Source organism: Lontra canadensis, unplaced genomic scaffold (genome assembly GCF_010015895.1).
Source record: "Lontra canadensis isolate GAN:19392208 unplaced genomic scaffold, GSC_riverotter_1.0 scaffold170, whole genome shotgun sequence".
Classification (NCBI taxonomy): domain Eukaryota; kingdom Metazoa; phylum Chordata; class Mammalia; order Carnivora; family Mustelidae; genus Lontra; species Lontra canadensis.
Window position 1 is genome coordinate 1,981,822 of NW_022631164.1, and position 22,119 is coordinate 2,003,940.

A 22,119-nucleotide genomic window follows, 5' to 3' on the forward strand; every position below is an offset into this window, starting at 1 on the left:
AATCACTGCAGGGCATGAAAAGCCCAAGATTCATAACCATCTAAATCTCCAGAGCCAGAGTTCTCCCAGCGTTCACCACTCTAGTCTCTGTGGGAAGACTGTGGAATCCTAGCACAAGTTCCTAAGGTCAATGATTTCAGAGTTTACTGGGCCAAGGCCAATACTATCCCCTTGACTTTTTCCCCCAAAAAACCCTAAATACAAAATAAATGAAAGCTCTCTGAAATGTTAAAAGACCCATTAACTATTTCACTAACATTATTTACATTACTGTATTTTACTATTATAATCTCAAGGCAGCTACCCAAGTTAAAGATTGAAAAGAAGAAAAGACTACGGGCTGGAGCGTGAGAAGCAGGACAACTTGCATTTCTCTGAGTTAAAAAACAAAACAAAACAAAACAAGAAGTAATTCCTGGAGGATAACCTGGACACAGTAATAGTGCTCAAAATACCAACACGGTGCACTGTTCTCTTTATTTCTAGATGCCCTGGTGTCTAGCCCTAACCCTGGTGCCCCAGCACCCTGAGCCCTAGCCAAAATTCTGCCCTGTAACACTCACAACCCGCCCACACACTGCCCACACTAGCTCTCCGCCCTCCAACAGAGCTCCCCACCTTAGTCCCCATCTTCCGAGGTGTTGGCGGGCAGGTTTCTTCAACCCTCTGTTGAGAACTGTTGCATGTCTCTGCTCAAGAAAGCCATGGTTCAATCTCTAATAACTATTGAAAACAGGCTCTGTTAAGAAAAGAAGCTGGACAGGGTGCCTGGGTGGCTCAGTCGTTAAGCGTCTGCCTTCCGCTCAGGTCGTGATCCTGGGGTCCTGGGATCGAGCACTGCATCAGGCTCCCTGCTCAGCGGGAAGCCTGCTTCTCCCTCTCCCACTCCCCCTGCTTATGTTCCCTCTCTCACTGTGTCTCACTCTGTCAAAAAAATAAATAAAATCTTTTAAAAATAAATAAATAAAAAATAAAAAAAGAAGTTGGCATTTCCAAGCCCATTCATTCTTCAACCTAATCAAATATTTCAAAGTACATCCATCTGCACCACCTAAATTAGCCACAATGATACTGTTTCTGCCTCCATGGATCTCCAAAAAGCAAAGAACAAGGATAGAGAGTTACCCTAGAAATAGAAATTTCTGGCTCTCCTGTCCTTTTCTGCTCCATGATTTCTGACTTTTGTTACATGTGTGACCTCTTATATTGCTCTGCTTTCCTGAGTCTTACTTAGACAGCTCCTTTACACTGCCTGCATGGACACTCCGTCTTTATATAGAGTCCCTGATTCTGAAAGGCCCAAGTGATTCTACCAGCTGCCTGACAACAATACAGTAAAATAATAATATATAATAATGTGTGTAATATATGTAACACTAAATATGATAACAGCATTGTTATTATTGTAGATAAAAATAGTAACCATTTATTGAGCACTGTGACCAAATATACTGAGATATATTTATATTTATATATATATATATATATATATATATATTCCCCATCACTACTCAGTAAGACAATTATTAATGTCATCCTCAATTAAGAGAAAACTGAGGTACAGAAAAGGTATGTAACTTGCCAAAGGTCATTAATAATGTCACTTAATAAAGTGGCAAAATCAGGAATCAAACTCAGACCTCACTGACTAAAAAATCTTCATGCTTACCACTATATTATGCTGCCATCCCACACCCCTAAAGATGGCTCACTGGGTTCCATCCTTTGTCCAATCTGCCTTCTGGCTTGTGCCACCCCGGCCCCTTCCACCAGCATTGTGTTAGCACTTCTGGCTCTGACCATTTTTCCTTTCTTTGAACTTTCTTTGAATTCTTCGTAAATATTCTTAGGGATCTGGATAAGAGATTATTGAATTGTTAAATTTTCTTTGTTTTTTTTTTTTTAAGATTTTTATTTATTTATTTCACAGACAGATCACAAGCAGGCAGAGAGGCAGGAGAGAGAGAAGAAGGGAAGCAGGCTCCCCTCCGAGCAGAGAGCCTGACGCAGGGCTCGATCTCAGGACCCTGAGATCATGACCCGAGCCGAAGGCAGGGACCTCAACCCACTGAGCCACCCAGGCGCCCCATGAATTATTAAATTTTCTAATACACCTTCTCCTTCTACTTCAATCTACCTTTTATATTAGCTCTCATCTATGTCAGCAAACCACTAGAAACTTCTACAGGAAAGCAACCAAAGAATAAGCCACCTAGGAAGAAGGTGAAGAGTCCATGTGCAGGGACAAAATGAAGAAAACACGAACCTTTATTTACAGACATAAAAGTGAGCATAAATAGGACAGTATCAATATTAAAAAGCAAGTATGCTCAGTATTGTAAAACTACAATCCAAGGGCCACTTGCTTCTTTTTGTAAATCAAGTTTCACTGGAACACAGCCACACTTACTCACTTGTGTACTGACATAAATTCCATGCTACAAGAGCTGTTGCGACACAAACCATAAGACTCACATGCCTAAAACACTATCTGATCTCACAGAAAGTTTGCTAAAACCTGCTGTAAAAGAGGTCCATTCTCTCCAAACAAAAAAGTTTTATCCAATGCCAATCAAACCCCCAACAGGTGAGATGATGAGTATTCAAACATACTATAAAGCTGTAAAATTGAAAAGCTGTATAATTGCACAAAGCAAATACAGATCATTGAAAATAAAGTCAGAAATAAACAGGAGAATTTAGCATGTAAGATGGCATTTCAAAATAATGAATAAGTCAAGGATTTATCTTATAAATAGTGCTAGGACAACCAGACGATTACTTAGAAAAATAATATCCCATTCCTACATTATATCATACACCAAAATGAATTCCAGATTAATTTCAAGGAACAATGAAACTACAGAAGAAAGCACAGGGGTCTCAGAAGAAAACAGGCCTCCCAGTGGAAAAGGCATAAATTTCGCAAAATGTTAAAAGAACTGATGAAGGAGGGGCACCTGGGTGGCTCAGTGGGCTAAAGCCTCTGCCTTCGGCTCCGGTCCTGATCCCAGGTTCCTGGGATCAAGCCCCACATCGGGCTCTCTGCTTGGCAGGGAGCCTCCTTCCTACTTTCTCTCTGCCTGCCTCTGCCTACTTGTGATCTCTGTCAAATGAATAGATAAAATCCTTAAAAAAATAAATAAATAAGTAAAATTTAAAAAAAAAAATAACTGATGAAGGAAATCGATCTGATGACAACATAAAAAGTAAACATTTTGGGGGTGCCTGGGTGGCTCAGTGGGTTAAAGCCTCTGCCTTCGGCTCAGGTCATGATCCCAGAGTCCTGGGATCAAGCCCCGCATCGGGCTCTCTGCTCAGCAGGGAGCCTGCTTTCTCCTCTCTCTCCCTCTGCCTGCCTCTCTGCCTACTTGTAATCTCTGTCTGTCAAATAAATAAATAAAAATCTTTAAAAAAAATAAAATGAAAATAAAAAATAAATAAAAATATTTTAAAAAAGTAAACATTTTGGCATATTAAAGATAAATGTGAGAGGAGATTCTTTACAACCTTCTGTTATAACAAAAGACAGATTCAAATGAACAGTTCTCAATGATAGCTGATTAGGTTACAATGCATTCCTATACTGGAATATTATGCAGGCATTAAAAAGGAGGCACAGTTCAAGCCATACTAATGTGGACAGTCTTCAAAATACACAGGTAACATGAATATATAATATGTTACTATATTAATTATCTAGTGCCGCATAAAAAACTACCCTAACATTAGTGGCTTAAGGAAACAATTTATTATTTCTCATCATTCTGTGCCAGGAGGCTGGTCAGTTCTGCTGGCCTCTCATTGGCCCATGCGTGCAGCTGCCTTCAGCTGATAGGTTGGTTGTGGGGCCAAACAGAGCTGGGGCAGCCAGGGCAGCTGGCTACATGGACCAGTCTCTCTCAAGGAGACCGACCCAAGAAGAATACACCAAATACATCAAAATCTTAAAATTTACATACTCTAGACCAACAGTTGGAATTTTCCTGACACCTAGGAATACATGCATCCATACAGGCACTTCTATCTTTTATAGTCGCGGAGATAAGATCTCCGGGTAATGAATCTGGCAATCACTTGATAAAGAGGCCAAGTTCATGCGTGATCACACTGCAGCAGAGCTCAGCAGTTGAGGAGTCCACCTGTGCATCAAAAGCTTCAAATTCATATTTTACATCCTCTCTCCTTAACAGACATGGACAGCAAAGAATCACCAGTTTGAGGAAACCCGCCAACATTAAAGACAAAGAGCAAAACAGAGATAATGCAAGGTACATAAAAAATGCTTCTTAAAACATTCAAAAGTTGTCATCGTCAACTGTACCTCAATTTAAAAAAAAAAACAATAATTAATATCCTTACAGAGCAGAGGAGACACTGCAACCATGGAACTACAACAGTATGTGTACTGAGGGTCCCCAATATTACAGACCAAGGCCTTTCAAATCTATGGGGAAGAAAATTTGAAACCTAGCGTTCTATACTTGCCCAAATTATCAATCAAGTTTAAGAGCAGAATAAACACATTTCAGACCTTCAGGAACTCAAAGAATAAACCTCCTCTTCTCCCTCTCTTGGGACGCTACTAAAGTGCATGCTCCAACAAAGCAAGAGGGAAAATCAAGAAAGGAAAACATGAGACTCAACATAGGGAAGAAGCAAAAGGAGAGCCACAATATAACTGCATAGCAGGGCAGACAACGCTCAATCTGAATCAAGCTGTTCCTCCACCAACCTTCCCCATCTTAACCAACTTGCTCGAGTTAGAAGGAAGAAGTCATTCTTGCTTCTCTCTCAAGCCCCAGATTCAACATCCTCATGTTTTTACCTTTCACTAGTTTATAATCTATTCACCTCCTTCCATCTCCATCACCGCCACCGTATCATAAGATTCCATCATCTGTCACCTGGTCTATTGTTACAAATGGGCAGCTAACTGGTCTACCTTACCCTGCATAAGTCTCTTTCTATAGAACCACCAATGCTTTTTTTATATATATAAATTAGATCATGTCACTCTGCCTAAAATCCTTCAATAACTCCTCATTCCACCCAGAATAAAACCCAAGTTTCCTAATATAGCCCACCAGGCTCTGCATATTCTGGCCCCTGACTATCTTTAGAATTTCATCTCATTTCCCTCTCACGCTCTCTTACTACATTCCAACACTCAGTGGCCTTGCAAATCCTTGAACACACGAAGCTTTCTCCTGCCTTTATACATCATATTCCCTTTATACAACAACTTCCCCAGCTCTTTACATTGGATTATTCTCATCTTTCGTGATTCAACTTAAATGTCCTTTCCTCAGAGAGCTTTCCTGACCATTAATTCTCAATTGGTCCTTCACCGGGTCAGTTTCCCTTCATTTCCTTTCCTCAATGAGTTAAAAAGAAGAATTTTTGTTAACTGAAATTTGGGATGTCCTAAGAGAATGGCATGTGACTATTTAAATGAGGTTATCAAAAAGTATCTAGAACATATGGTTAAGCAAGAGAATTTTTAAGAATAAAAACAAGATAGGTGAGAATTTTCCTACCTGATATTATGACATGCCATAAAGTCTTAATAGCTAAGATAGAGTACAACTGGCATTAGGACAATGAGGCTGACAGATCAGGACAGAAAGCCTAGAAACAGATCCGTGTATGATCTTGACATAATAAGAGAGGTAGCACTGCAGATCTCTAGACAAAGGATGACCTTTTCAATAAATGATGCTGGGACAATCAACGAACTGCATGAACAAAAAAAACCATATCCCTAGCTCGCAACATATTTTACGGAAAAAAATAAATTTCTATTTGAAGACCAAAAATGGAAAATCTTAGAGGAAGGTTTATGACTTTTGAGTATGACAGGATTTTCTGAAATGCCTTCGTCTCTCTCTCTCTCTCTCTCTCTCTCTCTCTCACACACACACTCACACACGGCACAAATCTAAAAAAAGAAAATACTGATGCATTTGACTTCATTAAGATTAAAACTTCTGGACATCAGTAGCATGAAATTAAGACTGTAAGCCACAGACTGAATGCAAATATTTGTAATATATATAACTGCTAAATGATTAATATCCAAAATATATAAAGAATGATTTAAAACCTATACAAAACTACAAACAAACCAGTTAAAAGATGGGCAAAGGATATTCCTAAAAGAAGAAATCTAAATTAGCAATAAAGATTTGAAAAGATTTTTCACTATACTAGTAATTCAGGGAAATACAAATTAAAAACAATGAGATACCATTTCACACCCATCAACTTGGCAAAAATTTAAGTCTGACAATGCAGACTATTGTTAAGGCTACAGAACAATGGGAACTCTCATTCATTTCTGGTGGAAGGAAATTCATATAATGTGGCAATATCTAATAAAATAGAAGATGCATATACCTTAAGAGCCGGCAATTTTATTCCTAGGAATGTGCCTAGAGGAATAGCTTTCAAAAAAAATTTTTTTTTTTGCTTTCAAACATTTTTTTTCATGACACACATATTTCACATTGTAACCCAGTACACACATACTTATTTAACTGAAAGCAAAATTCACAAAACAGTGCTTACTCTTATTATGTGTGACACATTCTGGTAGTTTCCATTCTATTCTCATTCATTTTTTAAATGTTGGAGTGACTCACTCAATAGATTTTATAACCACTAATGGGTAAACACACCCAGTTCAAAAACCCATGCCCCAGAAAATATTCTCATACCTTCTTGCACAAAGGTGAGAGAATGTTCATTATGGCATTCTTTGTCAAAAGAAATTTAAAACAACATACAAGTCAATCAGTGGGAGACTGAATAAAAAATTGGAGGCACATTCATACAATGGAATATGATACAACAGTGCAAACCAAAGAACTCGAACCCTAAGTATTAACATAAGTAAATCTCACGAACTTCCTACTAAGCAAAAGAAGCAAGCTGTGGAAGAACACACACACACACACACACACACACACACACACACAAACATACACACATATATGACGATATCATTTCTCTAAACTTCTTAAACATGCAATGTAATACTATATATGGTTTAGGGATATATTTTTATATAATGAATACATAAAGGATAAAGGTATGCATAGGAGAAAAGGAAAAAGATCACAAAGAAAAGAAAGTGAAATGGAAAAGCCCAGAGAACAACTGGATACTAAAGGGTTAAAAGGTGCCCATCTTCAGAATTAAAGTATTGGCTCCTGGGCCAGCAGCTTCCTTCCAGGCACAGGGCTAATAAAGTTTCAGCCTGCCAGCCAAAGGGACCAATGGAGCAAACGAAGATCTGTCTTCAAAGCTTACAGCACTCATCTTTGAAAACAGTTCTATTTAGTAACTAAGTACACTGAGTATCTATTTTTAATTAAGTAATGAAATTCAGAACATGAACAAAAAATGCAACAGGTAGTTGTGGGCGGCTGAGATGTCACAGCAGATGCCCCAAACACAGCCATGTGCCAGTAAGGGTGAGTCACTGTGATATGCTGAAAAAAGATAATAAGGCTTGGCTGCCACAGGTTGCAGTAAGCACTCTGCTTTCCTCTCTCATATTTGCCAGGCACCATTCCAGAACACTGAACATGGAGACAGCTTCAAGATTAGTAAATCACCAAAAATGACAAAATATGGCATCTTACAAATAGCACATGGGATCAAATTATCACAGAGCAAAAAGCTAATAAACAGTCAAGAGCCCCATGGAATAACTCCCTAAAATAAAAATTCGACCCCTCTACCTAGAAGAGTAAACCCAGTGCTGGTCTTTCAGTACTGATATTTCAAAAATATCAATTCACTTATCAAGGAATGATATTTTCTAGAATTATGTATAATAAAGTTTAAGCAATAATCTACCAGAACGAGAAACAAGTTTCCAAGCCAGAAGTCCAAACGACTATGATCCCCAAACCAGGCAACTTCTCTAGGAAAACATCTTACCTCTTCATTCACTCAACCCCTACTTGCTACACTATGTAGGAAAAGTACCACAGCAGACCTTAAGGAGGCCTAAAAATAAATTAAATAAGAACCCTGTCCTTAAGATCGTGAGTCTAGCAATGGAGCTCAGAAACAAACAAACACATATATACATATACACATACATACATACAAAGGTGTATGTAAGGTACAAAGATTTAGGGTCCATTACAGAAAGATGAGTTGCTATTTTTTTTTTAATCTTACTTGGAATAGATTCTTACCTATCTATTCCTTCTATGAGCCAGATCTAGAATACAGATACTCACACCTCATCTCTTCAAGGGCAAGTAGCCATATATAGAAACAAGAGTAGTTCTGTGCATGCTGTGCCCTACAGGATTCACAGAACTGATAAATGTGGACCCCATTTCTTGTAAATGAGTGCTGCTGATGTAAAAGAAAGGGAAATGCCAATAAATGACACACTAAAAAGAAGCCATTCTGCTCCCAAACCCCGTCACTGTTTTGCTATAGAAACTTGAGGAATGCACACTTTACCCGATGGAAGGATTGAAGAAAGAATTGTTAATGAGACTCTGAGGAACTTTCACGAATCTTTCAGACAAGAACTGCATAAAAGGCATCACTAATGCTCTAGATCAATAAGGCTTTTCACATCATTTTATGCCTAGCAACTCAGTTAATGTAGGTAGAGGTATCAGCATTCCTTTTGTAAATCTAAAGAAAGTAAATTCCATAAATACTAAATGCCATATAATGATGCCATTTCAAATATTTTTCGAAGAGCTAGTCCAGACCGGGCCAGGTCTAGTGGATTCATTTCAAATATATCATCAGATCCACTATGTGCACTTAAATACTCAACCAAACATTCAGGAATCAGGGAGCACTGGAAAAGAAGTCTGCAGAAAAGAAGTAAAGTGACTTCATGTTGATGAACCCAACTGTTCCCTCAGGACACTGATACAAAGAGGAAGAAGTTCAGATGACGTCATCTCCCATAAGCCAATCCCAGTCCCCTGGCCATCAGTCCTCTGTCATGTCCTTGCCAACTTTAAAAGAAAAAGTGGCTGTGACAAACTAAAGAAGAAACACCCGGGCACCTGGGTGGCTCAGTGAGTTACAGCCTCTGCCTTCACCTCAGGTCATATCTCAGGGTCCTGGGATCGAGCACCCCGCATTGAGCTCTCTGCTCAGCGGGGAGTCTGAGCCCCACCCCCTGCCTGCTTCTCTGCCTACTTGTGATCTCTGTCTCTGTCAAATAAATAAATAAAATCTTAAAAAAAAAAAAAAAAAGGAAACACCCATGCCCTATCCATTTGAGACAGTAAACATCCCTGGTTCATGGGTTTGGCTCCTTTTGAGGACCGCTTCCCTAAGCTATAATCCATCCACCCTTACAGGTGGCACAATTCAGTCATCTGTCATATATTTACAGAATTGTATAACCATCCCCGCTATCTTTTAGGACATTTTTGTCACCCCCAAAAGAAATCCCCCACCCACTGATAATAATGCCAGATCTTCCCAATAAAGTATCCAACTAACCTAACTAGTCTTCTAACTAGTCCAACTAACTCTAACTAGTCTTCTCTATCCTCCTACTGAAGGAAGTTTACATCCTCATATCTAAGTCTTCTGCTTAGTCAAAAAACAGCAAGACTGGGGTGCCTGGGTGGCTCAGTGGGTTAAAGCCTCTGCCTTCAGCTCAGGTCATGATCCTGGGGTTCTGGGATCGAGCCCCACATCGGGCTCTCTGCTCGGCAGGGAGCCTGCTTCCTCCTCTCTCTCTCTGCCTGCTTGTGATCTCTGTCAAATAAATAAAAAAACAAATCTTTAAAAAAAAAAAAAAAAAAAGCAAGTCTTACAGAAGGCAAAAGAGCCTAAGAAGAAAAGCTAAAAGAGAGTCAAGAATGCAATAATGCAATATATTTCTAGTAAGAAAATACTCAAAAACTGATGGGGATATGTCAAAAAGACACAAACCCCAACTCAACGGAGCTCCAATGACAAAGCTAGAACAACTGAGCAACAAAATAAATGAACACAGCATTTGGATGATAACCTACAGACTAAAATAAACACCTAAAACTTCACACTGACATAAATAAATAAGTGAATAAGTAAGTGACTGGGGGAGAAGGGACAACGCTTCTCTACAGTAGAATTCAAGTTAATAAGTGTGGGGGGGTGGGGGAAGTAAGGGAAATAGAATATCATTTAGATCAGCACCACCGTGATAATGACTGCAGGCCAGAACCATCCATGACCGCTGAAATTAGTGGCCAAAAGTACCAGGAAGTAAGCATCAGCACCATCTCAAGGCATCCCTCCACAAGACACTTACCAATGACAAAGGGCAGATCAAGCTAACGCTACATACCAGATACTCAGTGTAACTAAGTACAGTGGAAAACCTTGGTGGACACAATCTTACTTGAGTGGTCGAGGTTAACATACCAGTCACAGACATGAACGTCACGTACTCCCTGACCTAATGTACTGTAAACCATAGAGCATCAATTCTGTAGTATTCTTGGTGGGGGGGAGGGGGATGCAGTTCTCACTGTAATAAAGGGAAAACAGTAGATGAGCCCATACTAAGCAACACTTTACAAAATAACTAACCAGTGCTATTTCCAAAAGTGTCAAAATCAGGACGCCTGGGTGGCTCAGTTGGTTGAGCACCTGCCTTCAGCTCAGGTCAGGATCCCAGGGTTAGCAGGGAGCCTGCTTCTCCCTCTGCCTGCTGTTCCCCTGGCTTGTGCATGCTCTCTCTCTTTCTCTCTCTGACAAATAAATAAATAAAGTCTCTAAAAAAAAAAAAAGGTGTCAAGACCATGAAAGACAAAGAAAGACAGAAACATTAACAGGTTAAGAAGACCCAGATGTGACAGCTAAATTCAGTTTGGATCCTGGATTGGATTCTGGGCCAAAAAAAGGACATGCATGAGTGAAACAAGTCATAAAATTCAAACAATGCTTGTAAAACAATCAATAGCATTATAGCAACATTAATTTTGTCAAATTTTGTAAATTTTCTGTAAATCTACATTTATTTTGAAGTAAAAAGTTGGGGTTTTTTAATTCAACATTTCCAGGTATCAGATACTACTATTTCAACCCCACTGTGAAAAACGACTCATTCTGGCTAGCTATTCTAATTTTCCTATTAGGAGAGATTACCAAATGATATCAAATTCAGAATCCCAAAACCCAACTCTAGGAGTACATGCTGAATTGCAACAGACGTAACAAGAAACTGAGTCAATGAATGAAAAACACACTTGCTAAAAAACACATGGCACACTGTTAACAAAGAGACATGCCAAAAAAATAAATAAAATAAGAAGACAACATGAACATTGTGATCATAAAGCAATGGCCCACAACACAAATAAAACAGCTTGAAACATAATACATCAAGATCTGGACAAAACCAACTGCATCAACATGTGTTAAGTTCAAGACCTGATGTAATTTCTATGGTGTTCAACTTTGATGAATCTGGTGGGAAAAGTTTATTAGTAGGTGAAGGCTGGATTGGGTCTGATGCATTAGTTGTAGTAGTGCTGGTACCTACCCAGACTTCAAGTCAGTTATCCTCAAACAGTTCGTAGCATCCAGTCCCACTTTTCCATTGCGGACCACACTAGATATGAATGGGGACAGCATTGGAGAAATTCGGTTCAAGGCCACTTCTGGGGACATTTTGGCTTGACTTGCAAATCACACTGAAAGGAGAAGGAAGGGATGGTGGTCAGAGTATTCAGAGGAACTAGACAGAACGGGTTTCCTGAAAACTGGCACAGCAACACGGAAATTTCTCTTGCATGAATAAATACTTTACTTCCTGTCTTATAGCGGCCTCTTCCAATTCCCCTTCAGAAGAAACCAAACCCCTGTTGCTCACCTCCTCAGGAGAGAGACAGCACCAAGGCTTTTCAGGCCAGAAGCAGCCCTTCAATCCAATTCCCTCCTCCTTTCCAAAGCTGACTGCTACACTGCCCCACGCGACCTAAATTTACCCCACTCTATCTTACAACTGACAGTTTCCTATTTTGAGGCCTTAAGAAGCCTTCACTAACAATCCTCTCCCCCAACACACAAAATGTACACTCCATTAAGTTCGGAACCGCTCCCTTGGTGTCCCCACAAGAAGGACTTGATTGGTAATACTATATGAAATTCAAGAATAAGCATAACCTACTTATAATTGTTACTTACGAGAAATTATTTACTTCTGATATACTGTCCCTCCACAGTGTGTTATAACTAACTACCTGCTTTGTGATCTCTCCCCTGCAGGGACTATGTCTTGAATCCCTAGTGTTTAACAAAAGTACCTGGTACATACTAAGCATCCAGTAAAAATCTTTAAATAAACAAATGAATAAAGAGACCAAAAAAACTAAAGAAATATTAAGGTATGGAGAGAAGACAATATCCCCTCAAAAAAATCTGGTCGAGGAGAATGTATCTGAGGAACATATGTAGCAAAAAGCTATTTTATGGGGCACCTGGGTGGCTCAGTGGGTTGAAGCCTCTGCCTTCGGCTCAGGTCATGATCTCAGAGTCCTGGGATCGAGCCCCACATCAGGCTCTCTGCTCAGCGGGGAGCCTGCTTCCCCCCCTCTCTCTCTGCCTGCCTCTCTGCCTACTTGTGATCTCTGTCAAATAAATAAAGAAAATATTTTTTTAAAAAGCTATTTAACAATTAAATCATGAAAACATACACTTATCCGGATATTAACCAACACAAACAAACATGTATCTAAAAGTCTTAGCCTTTCAGGCACTAAGAAGTTCTTGCACTTGAAAATACAGAAGTAAAACCAACAAAGCGTGTCTAAATTATCTGGAAACCCAGGGGCTAGGGGAAGGAATGCATGAATTCCTCTAAACAGATTTCTAAATGAAAACCTCTAGTTTCAGAGGTGAGTAAGTCCATTTAAATAGTCACTTTCTTCCTCAATCTGAAAGGATAATCCCTCATCAAAAGCAAATTAATTTCCTCTAAGTTACAACTATAAGGAAATGATGTCCTAGTCCTAGTTTTCATATACTTTACCATATGGGGACTTAGAGGTCTCTGCCAAAAGAAATGTTGAAAACCAGTACCTGTTTTAATCACTTTGGATAGTAATAAAGGGAAGGACTGCAATGATCTTTCAAAAAATAATTTAGCTACCTTATATGGTGATGACACCCAGAAGTACCTTTGAGGCTGTATACTTCAGTACTCAAATCATCCTTTCTGCAAATATAAAACAAACTCCTCTTCCATCCACTTAACAGATTACTTCTCCCCACCATTCCAAAGTCACTACAAGGTAAGAATAAACATCTAATGTCCTGTATTGTCAATCATAAAAACCACGCTGTACATTTTTGTAACACTACCACTTATAAAGAGCTTCCAAAAACATTATCACAGTTGATCTTCACAATCCTGGGCAGTGTAGGCAGGTTTTAGAATTCCCACTCTATGGGAGATAAGGATAATTTCTGTAATTTGTCTTTGAACAGCATACTAACCCATATTAGCATTTTGAAGCATTTTTTTCCTATTCTGTGACATTTCCATTCTTATTTCTATCCACTGATGTCACAGTTCTTGAAAGGATGCTTATCTAGATCATATGCAAAACACAGAAATACTCATCTGGAAAAAAAGCAAAGGATCTCACTTACATTACAAAATTATTCTTCCATGCTTTTCCCCATAATACCTATCATTATTTTACCTCTCGTTTCTATGAAAAACGGAAAAAGAATTAACACATTCTGAAAAATCTACTGAGTATCAGGCACTCTATCACCCACCTCTACCTGTAATTTCATTTACTTCACCCCAACAACCCTGTTCTCTATTACTGTTCCCATTTCACAGATAGGAAAACTAAAGCGCAGCAGGACTAAGTAACTTGTTCAAAGTCACACACGTAGCAAGAATAAAGACCAGCATTCAAATCCAGATCTCCCTCAAAGTCCACTACACCCATCCTCCTCTCACATAAGCATGTATAATTGCAATTACCGAAGAGAAAGGCATCAAAGACACCTGTTTAAAGTGTACAACTCATAAAACTGGAACAGAAAAAAAATTACAAATTTGAACAAATGGTTGCAGGACCACCAGAAACACGTTTGACTACAGCTGGTCTGCTGCCAAAGCTGGCCTGAGTGACCCGCCAGTCAAATGCCACAGGGAAGAAACCTGCACCAAAAGCCAAACTATACTTAAGGTGACAACAGCCCATTCCAACTCAGCAACTATCAGGACCTTTGACTAACACCTGAAGGAATTTCTTTGTGTTAGAACAGCTACAGTACTATTTTTTGACAGTGCAAGACTTCCTGCAGCATTAAAATGTTTCAACCGTAAGTGTAGTGACTTCTCTAAGACAGAGGAGAAATAAATACTCCAAAACCAGAGGTCACCAAACAGCCAAAGATGATGGTTCTTTGGTGTGATCCTTTTGAGCCAGGGACATGGACAGGGGAACACCTACAATGGTGGCTTTCACACATCACAGTTCCATGATAGATCCCAGCTAGGCACAAATTTACAGTGGCCCGCCTCCCCTGAGTGCTAGCTGTGCAATTTCTATTTCCTGATTTTGACGTATTACAAAAGGAAAATGCAGAAATACAATTTTTACAGGGCCTGCTGCTCGAAACAGGGTCACATGAGGTCCTCGAAGGGGCAGCATGGGGACTACAAAGACGTCTAAGGCATCATCCAGTATCTCGCAATTAAAATGAGATGACAAACACGGAAACGTGTGCCCTGCTGACGTCATGGAACGGAAAGGGGTGGCGTCCTGCTGCGTCACCTCAACGTCATAAAGCGCACGAGGGAAGTAAGTGGGGAAGCAATTTCTCCAGGGGCAACATTCAAGAAAAACAAGTCGGCTCGGACCCAAAGAATGACCACCCCACTCTAGGGGCCATCTAAAATGGGATACTCTCCCTTTTCCCAAACTGTATGGTCCCCTCTTCAGGCGGGCGGAAGAAAGGAGTCTGAGGTTATTGAGGGAGCAGGGGGCGGGCTAGATATGCAAAAAGAGCGGCCTCTGGCCTTGGGGGGGGTGTCTCATTCTTGCGGGGACCAGCGTGATGGGGATGAGCAGGGCATCTTCAGAACGGGGGCCTTCTCTATAGGAAGAGGCGGCGAGCCCTGGGCATACTTAAACCACGATCCTGTGCACAGGCCACCTGTGCGACTCGGGATCCAACCTCCCCGCACCAGCCCCAGTCCAGGTACCTGGAACTTAGTCCGATCGGTAACCGGCGACTACGTGGGGTACAGGTTACCCGAGCGCGCCCCCGACCGACGCACCGACCTGCGCGCGCACCGCGAGCCGGATGCGTGCGCGCCCCCGGACGTCCCGCCCCGCCCCCTCTGCGGTCCTGGAGCCGGGCGGCGTGCGCGCCCCCGGACGCGCCAAGCCGGGCACTCGGAAGGGCGTCCCCGCCGTGCCTGAAAGGTCCTTCCTCCGCGCCCGCCTCGTGGGTGGCGAGCGGCGTGGAGTCTGGAACTCTCAGGAGGGCTCTGTAACGAGAGAGGGTGCAGGGAGACCGTCCCGGGAAGAACAGAGGGCGGCTGGGGGAGGGGTTATTTCGGGCAGTCAGGTGGGCGACCCGCAGAGGCGTCTGGAAGGCCCGCGTCGTTAGGGAGCGTAGGAGCGGCGTTCCTGGTTACGGGGTCGGGCAAAGGGCAAAGGTCAGCCTCCGGGGTGGAGAGCACCTCCTTTGGGCCATGGCCGCATCTGGGGAACCCGGCCGGCAGTGGCAGGAGGAGGTGGCGGCGGTGGTAGTGGTGGGCTCCTGCATGACCGACCTGGTCAGGTTAGTCCGGCTCAGTACGCAGAGCTTGCGGTGGAGGGAGGGGGCGGACCGTGCTCGGCACCGGAGCTTCGGCGACGGGGAGTGCCCGCTTGGGGGTGAGCTGCCGAACTGTCAAGTTCGGGAACGTAAGAGGCCAGGGTGTAGTGGAAGCTCTTCCTGTTACTGGAAGCGCCCGCGAAGACCTGCTCGGGTTTTTCGACCCGTCGGCCGAGCCTGTCCCCTGACTAGCCTAAGGAACCTTGGTCAAGTCGTTTTATCTCTGAGAACGTGCCCACCTCCCGGCGTTGTTGTGATGACTAAATGAAGGAAAGTGTTTTGTGAACGGTGACATGAACCAGGTTGGGGATTAGTCGTCTGAACTTGAATGAGTGGAACAGAGGTCAAAAAGTCCAAAAGACAATCGATCTTTCATGGCGTCACCTTTCACCGTATTGGCTGTTGGCATTCCTTGCTTTTCGGTGTTATGTGGATCAGTATATGGGTTATCTTATGGCAACCCGAGTGTGAATCAAAAACCCATAAACACAAAGTTTACAACATTAAAAAACGTGATAAAATAATGAAAATATGCTAACTGAAAATACATTGGTTGGAGAGATCCCTAATTTTTCTTTTTTTCTTTTTTCTTTTTTCTTTTTTTTTAATGAAAATGGCGGAGTGCCTAGCAGGCTGGGTACTGGAGCACGCAACTCTTGATCTTAGAATTATGAGTTCAAGCCCCACCTTGGGCTTAGAGCCTGCTGAAAAAGAGAGAGAGAGAGAAAGAGAAGGAAAAGAAGGAAAGGAAAAAGGAAAGAAAATGGCTTTCCTGACTATAACAATAATATATGTTCATTATAAAAAAAAAATCAGATATTCCAAGAAAATTCTACCATTCAGATTGCTTCTGTTTAATAGTTTTGTGACTGGTTTTTCAGAAATGCTATTTTTACATTATAAAAATTTAAAATGATCAGGGATACTACAGTAAGACCTCATCTGTCCTGCAACGTTGCTTTTTCAAAGGATAACAGAGAGCCTGAAAACAGGTAAAAAGGCCTTGAGAAAATCAAGTCACCAGATCTCTGCCCCACCTATGTTTTAGAAAATAGTTCCAGGGTCTGTATGTAACCAATTTAGTCTTTTGTTGCTTAAATTATTTATAAGCTAGGTTATCAAATTTCCAGACAAAGAGTAGAAAGGGGGAGAGACTGCTAGTGATTGCCAAAAACATACTTTTATAGGTGCAGTGGCAAAAGAGTCAGAAAACTAAACAATTTTCCCGTGCACCCTACCTGGATAAATGTCAGGTTTAAAATTCAGAGCAACTTTCTTCTTAAACTAAGTCTGAGCTTTCTGTGAAGCTTGACCATCAAACGTTAAGGATAACAATATCTCATAAAATGAATATTCTTCGTAGTTGGGATGGAGTGTCAAGGGCTCATGTAGCATCTGTCGGGATTTTAAAATCTTATTTAAGAGCTAGAAGAATTTGGGGTGCCTGGGTGCCTCCATCAGTTAAGCATCTGACTCTTAATTTCAGGTCAGGTCATGATCTCAGGATTGTGGGATTGAGCCCCAGCATGGAGCCTGCTTAAGATTCTCTCTCTCTCTCTCTCCCTCCCTCACTTTCTCCCTCTCTGTTTTAAGAAATAAAACAAAACAAACAAACAAACAAAATCTAGAGGAACTTAGCATTTATTCCACCTCTTTAGTTCATAAAAGAGTTAAACTGAGGTACAGAAAAATAAAAAAACTCTTACATTGTATATAACCTTTCTAATTTCTCTTCTCTCGCCATTTTCTTTCCTTTGTAAAATAACCAGGTGTCTACTTCTCATGAATCACTAGTAAAAGTTTTATTCCCTTAGAGACTGTCTCATAGCTTTTCTGCAAACTACTTATGGTTTCTGATTACTCCTGCCTCTGAAGATCTTTACAAAATACCTGTTTTTATTTAAAATCCTTCATTGTGATAAACTTGGGTCCAACGTTGCTAGTTAGGGTATATGTCATGATCCCATTAGTTTCCTCTTGCTGCCATAACAAATTGACACAAACTTAGTGGCTCAAATAATACAAATTTAATACAGTTCTGGAGGTTAGAAGTCTGACACAGATCTCACTGAGCTAAAATCAAGACTTCTGTAGGCTGCGTTCCTCCTGGCAGCTCTAAGGGAAATCTGTTCTCTTGCCTTTTCCAGTTTCTAGAGGCTGCACACATTCCTTGGCTTATGGCCCTTTACTCCATCTTCAAAGCCAGCAGTGGTCAGTCAAGTGCTTCTCACATGGCATCATTCGGATGCTCACTTTTTGCCTTCCTCTTCCACATTATAAGAACCCTTGTGATTATGTTGGGCCCAAATGGATAATTCGGGATGATATCCTTATTTTAATTTAGCTTATTAGCAACCTTAATTTCCCTTGCCATGTAACGTAACATTCACAAGTTCTGGGGGTCAGGAATGTAGACATCCGTGGGGCAGGGTTGGGGAGGAGTGGGGGGACATTATTCTACTTACCACAATGACGAAGCTTAAAGTTAAAAATCTTCCAATACTTAGAACTTGGAGGATCACTGAAGCCCCTGGGTCCATTCTCCACATTTTACAGGTGAGGTAACTAATAGACTTGTTAGATGACTTGCACCCCCGCACCCCACCGCCAAATCACACAGCCAGTTAGTGGCACGGAGAAAGTTGGAAACCCATGTTTCCCAAGCTTTATCTTTCCATTATATCATCCTGCCTCTACCTCTATCTCTGGCTGGTATTTTTGCCCTTTTCATCTGCAGTTCATTTGAAAACTTGCAGTGTGTGCCTTGTTTACTTTGTAAGCTGATAAAACTAAGGATTTATAATCAAGTCTAGAGATGGTATCTCCGTGACTGTCCCTTTATTTCTTGGTTTCACTGGACACAGCCTGGACACCCTTGCCTATACCGCAGACTCACTTCAGAAACAAAACTACTTCAGTAACCAAGCCCTCTTGGACAGCACCCAATCCAATTCACTTTATATATTACATTACTATGTGCCAGACACTGCTAATTCAATCAATGAGCAACTTTCTTTTCATGTCTGATTTCAGTTTGCTATGAATAGTAAGCTCTGTGTACTAATAATTTTAAAATATCATTAGCTTGTCCAACATGGCAAACCATGAACATTGCTTAATACCCACCTATGTTTACCGTCATTCTCTTCCTGAACACCCATCTCTGAAGTTCCACAGTGCATAGATAAGAGAAGTCAAGCTTGTGGAAAATTAAGTTAGACTTCCTCCAAAGACAGGATTCCATGAAAACCCAACAAGAAGTGAACTTCTTTAGAGATAAGTGCACAGATCTTTGCCAGTCATGCTTCCACTGATCATCTTTATTTCTTAGGACATATATCATCCATCTCATATTCATTCAACAAATATTTAGTGACTTTTTACATATGCCAGGGACTTCCCTAAGTGCAGAGGATGCAACAGTGAAAAACACAGCCAGGAGACCCTGCCTTGTGGGGCTCACATTCTAATGGAAGAGACTGTATCAATAGAAATAAGTAAAACGTATAGTATGTTAGGTAAATGCTAAGGAGGAAAGTAAGGTATGAAAGGGAGATGGGAGTAGTAATTTTAGGTCGTTGCCCATAGAAAGCCTCACTGAGAAGGTGATATTGAGTAAAAACGTGAAGGAGGAAAGGAAGCAAGCCATACAGATAACCAGCTTAAGAGCATAAGGGCCTGAGGCGGAAGCATGCCTCTTAACGATCAGTGAACAAGGAGTCCAGTGTGGCTGAACAAGAAAGGGAGGGAGGAGGGCAATTAATGATTAAAGGATTTGGGGTCATACCTTGAATAAGATGAAAAGCCATTGGAGGGTTTGAGCAGAGGGGTGACCTAATCTGATTTACATATTAATATCATCACTGTGGGGGCTGTGTGAGAACAGACTGAAGGCAGGCAAGGGCAAAAGGGGGAGACCAGTTCAGAGTCTTTACAGTAATCCAGGCAAGAAATGACAGTAACCTGAAAGCAGTCCATGAAGATGAAGCGAGCATCTTTTTTATTATATATTTGAAGGCAGAGCGGACAGGATTCGTTGAGGATTACAGACGGGTCAAGGATCACTCCCAAGTTCTGTGGCCTCTGCCTGTGGAAGGGGAAGCTAACCTTTGCCAAGAAACAAGATTGGGAGCACAGCAAACTGGCTGGGGAGAGGGCAGTATCAGGAGCTCAGGATGGACATGTGAGATCTGAGTTGCCTGTTAGATCCAACTGAGGCCGTTAAGAAGACAGATTACAGGAGTTTGGACCAGCTGGAGATAGAAATTTGAGTGTCAGCAGTGTGTCAAGGATATTTGAGGCCTTGAGGCAGGATGAGATCACTGAAGGTCTGAACTCCTAGCGCAATCCAACATCTATGGCATACGTTTTTTACCTAATTTATCTCCCATCGCCCAGTCTCTCTGTACCCCTAAAACTTGCTCTGAGACAAGCTCAATACAAACCCATGTTTACATTTCCATGGCGATAGACTATGATGTCAGCTACAACCCTGTGTTATCCTTTTACATGCTCCAATTAAAAGTGATGGCTTGAGAGATAAGGCTCATGTTCAGCCAAGCATCTAAATTTAATCCTTGGCAAGTCAGGAAATGATTGCTTAATTGTCAAAAGATTTTAACTGGATGGCGGAATAAGTGAATTTAGAAGCTTTTCAATCCAAAGTGGATGAAATGTAGGACCTAGATTACTTTAAAAAAAAAAAAAGCCAAAAATGTACGCCATACCTAGAAAAGGTTACCTGTGCCTAACATATTACAGTAACCTCTATCCTGCATTCCACCAGAAGCCTCTTGACTTGTCATATTTGGAACAGAAAAAAATCTCTTCGCCATCACATTCTCAGTAAAGTAAAAGCCAGAGGACTGTTGACCTGAGGAATGTCATGCATTCCCAGTGCCAGAGGAATATCCTTTATTATCCTTTCTGCTCCTTAAATTGGTCTTGAAAGTCGTATATCTGTTACCAACTCTTAAATTAATATTTTGGTAAACATGTTTCTGTCAACCAGATTTCCTAACATCAAAAGAGATCATTCATGGGAAATTTGCTAATTATGGTCCCTTCAAGGAAAACACATTAAAAAGTAAACTTCACCTGTCAGAACAAGCACACCTACCGTGTGGTATTACAAACAAGTTCCTTCAGTGACCCCTGCTCTGCCCACTCTTCATGCTTTCGTTCCTTCGTCTCTGCACTCTTGGGAGGAGAAGGTTGGGTAGGCTTCGTGATGAAGGACTCTCTAGAATTTCAGTCACTTGAGTAGCTATTAAAAGACTGGGACTGTGCTGAGTGCTAGGGATACTGCGATTAGTAAAGCATAGTCCTTGCTCCTGAGGAACTTCTAGTCCAAAAAAAGAAGGCAGACACAAAGAGAGATCATTGGAGTGCGATGCAGTTAGTGCCTGCAGGTTCTGTGGGAGTATAGGGAAAACGGTCTGGTTGGGATGCCTCTGGAGCCAAGTTGTAGAAAATGAGCAGGTGCTAACCCAGCAAAAAAGAGGAGGGAATACATTGTGGCCAGCTGGGATAACCCCGAAGAGCAAATTCACGGCCGTGGGTATCCACGGAGCATGCTGGGACAGCCGCAACTAGGTCTGTAGAACATCAGAGGAAAGATGTTACGGAAAGGTCTTATCAGCCATGCTTGGGTGCCTGGGTTTTATTCCACAGGCCCTGGGAACCAGTGAAGGGCTCAAAGGACAGAAGTGACATTTCACATAGCTCACTGGCTGCCAAAGTTTAGATAATGCCTGCTCTAACCCATCTTACAAATGTATCAGGAAGCTCAAATATACTCTTTCTTGATTATTCATGATGATGGGAATGTGAAAGAAGCATGAGCACCAAAACCCAGAAATTGTAGATAAGCTAAAATTTTTAATAATTGATTCCAGAATACATGATTTTTTTGTATGCTGATTTATCTTTCTAATTATATTTTGCTTAGGATAAAATTAATTCCATTTGTATTTCTTTAACCTACACCAGCAGATGGCAGGAAGAAGTAGCCTAGATAATTACAATGTAGTGACAAATCATTTTGAAATTTAAAGTTTACTATAATTAATTGGCAAAATAGAAAATAAAATACCGGTTTTGTAGTTATCTGTCACTATTCATACTTGCCTTCTTCAATGAATTAAAATGGTTTTCATCAGGAACTTTGATGAATGCTTTAGTCTCACCATTTCCCTTTCTTCTCTGTTTTTCTGCATCCTGATTTTCTCAAGTACCTTACTGCATCCTCTGGTTGTCCAGGCCCCACTCACTAAC

At 41.1% G+C, this 22,119-nt stretch overlaps 2 protein-coding genes across 7 annotated transcripts in view; one reads left to right on the forward strand and one right to left on the reverse strand.

Annotated features, from left to right (window-relative positions):
• BABAM2 (BRISC and BRCA1 A complex member 2) overlaps positions 1 to 15,333 on the reverse strand; it is a 401,243-nt gene extending 385,910 nt beyond the window's left edge. For 3 of the 4 annotated variants that reach the window (XM_032845827.1, XM_032845824.1, XM_032845826.1), the window contains exons 1-2: positions 15,224 to 15,333; positions 11,537 to 11,687 (exon numbers count right to left, since the gene is read on the reverse strand). In XM_032845827.1, the coding sequence (XP_032701718.1) occupies positions 11,537 to 11,664 (128 nt within the window). In that variant the 5' untranslated portion in view covers positions 11,665 to 11,687; positions 15,224 to 15,333. Of the gene's footprint in view, positions 1 to 11,536; positions 11,688 to 13,144; positions 13,242 to 15,223 lie in introns of those variants that run through there. The other variant, XM_032845825.1, reaches the window with a different exon arrangement.
• Positions 15,334 to 15,573: 240 nt separating this feature from the next.
• RBKS (ribokinase) overlaps positions 15,574 to 22,119 on the forward strand; it is an 83,411-nt gene continuing 76,865 nt past the window's right edge. The window contains exon 1 of one of the 3 annotated variants that reach the window (XM_032845829.1): positions 15,574 to 15,807. In XM_032845829.1, coding sequence (XP_032701720.1) covers positions 15,719 to 15,807 — 89 coding nt within the window. In that variant the 5' untranslated portion in view covers positions 15,574 to 15,718. The remainder of the gene's footprint in view (positions 15,808 to 22,119) is intronic. The other 2 variants (XM_032845830.1, XM_032845828.1) reach the window with 2 other exon arrangements.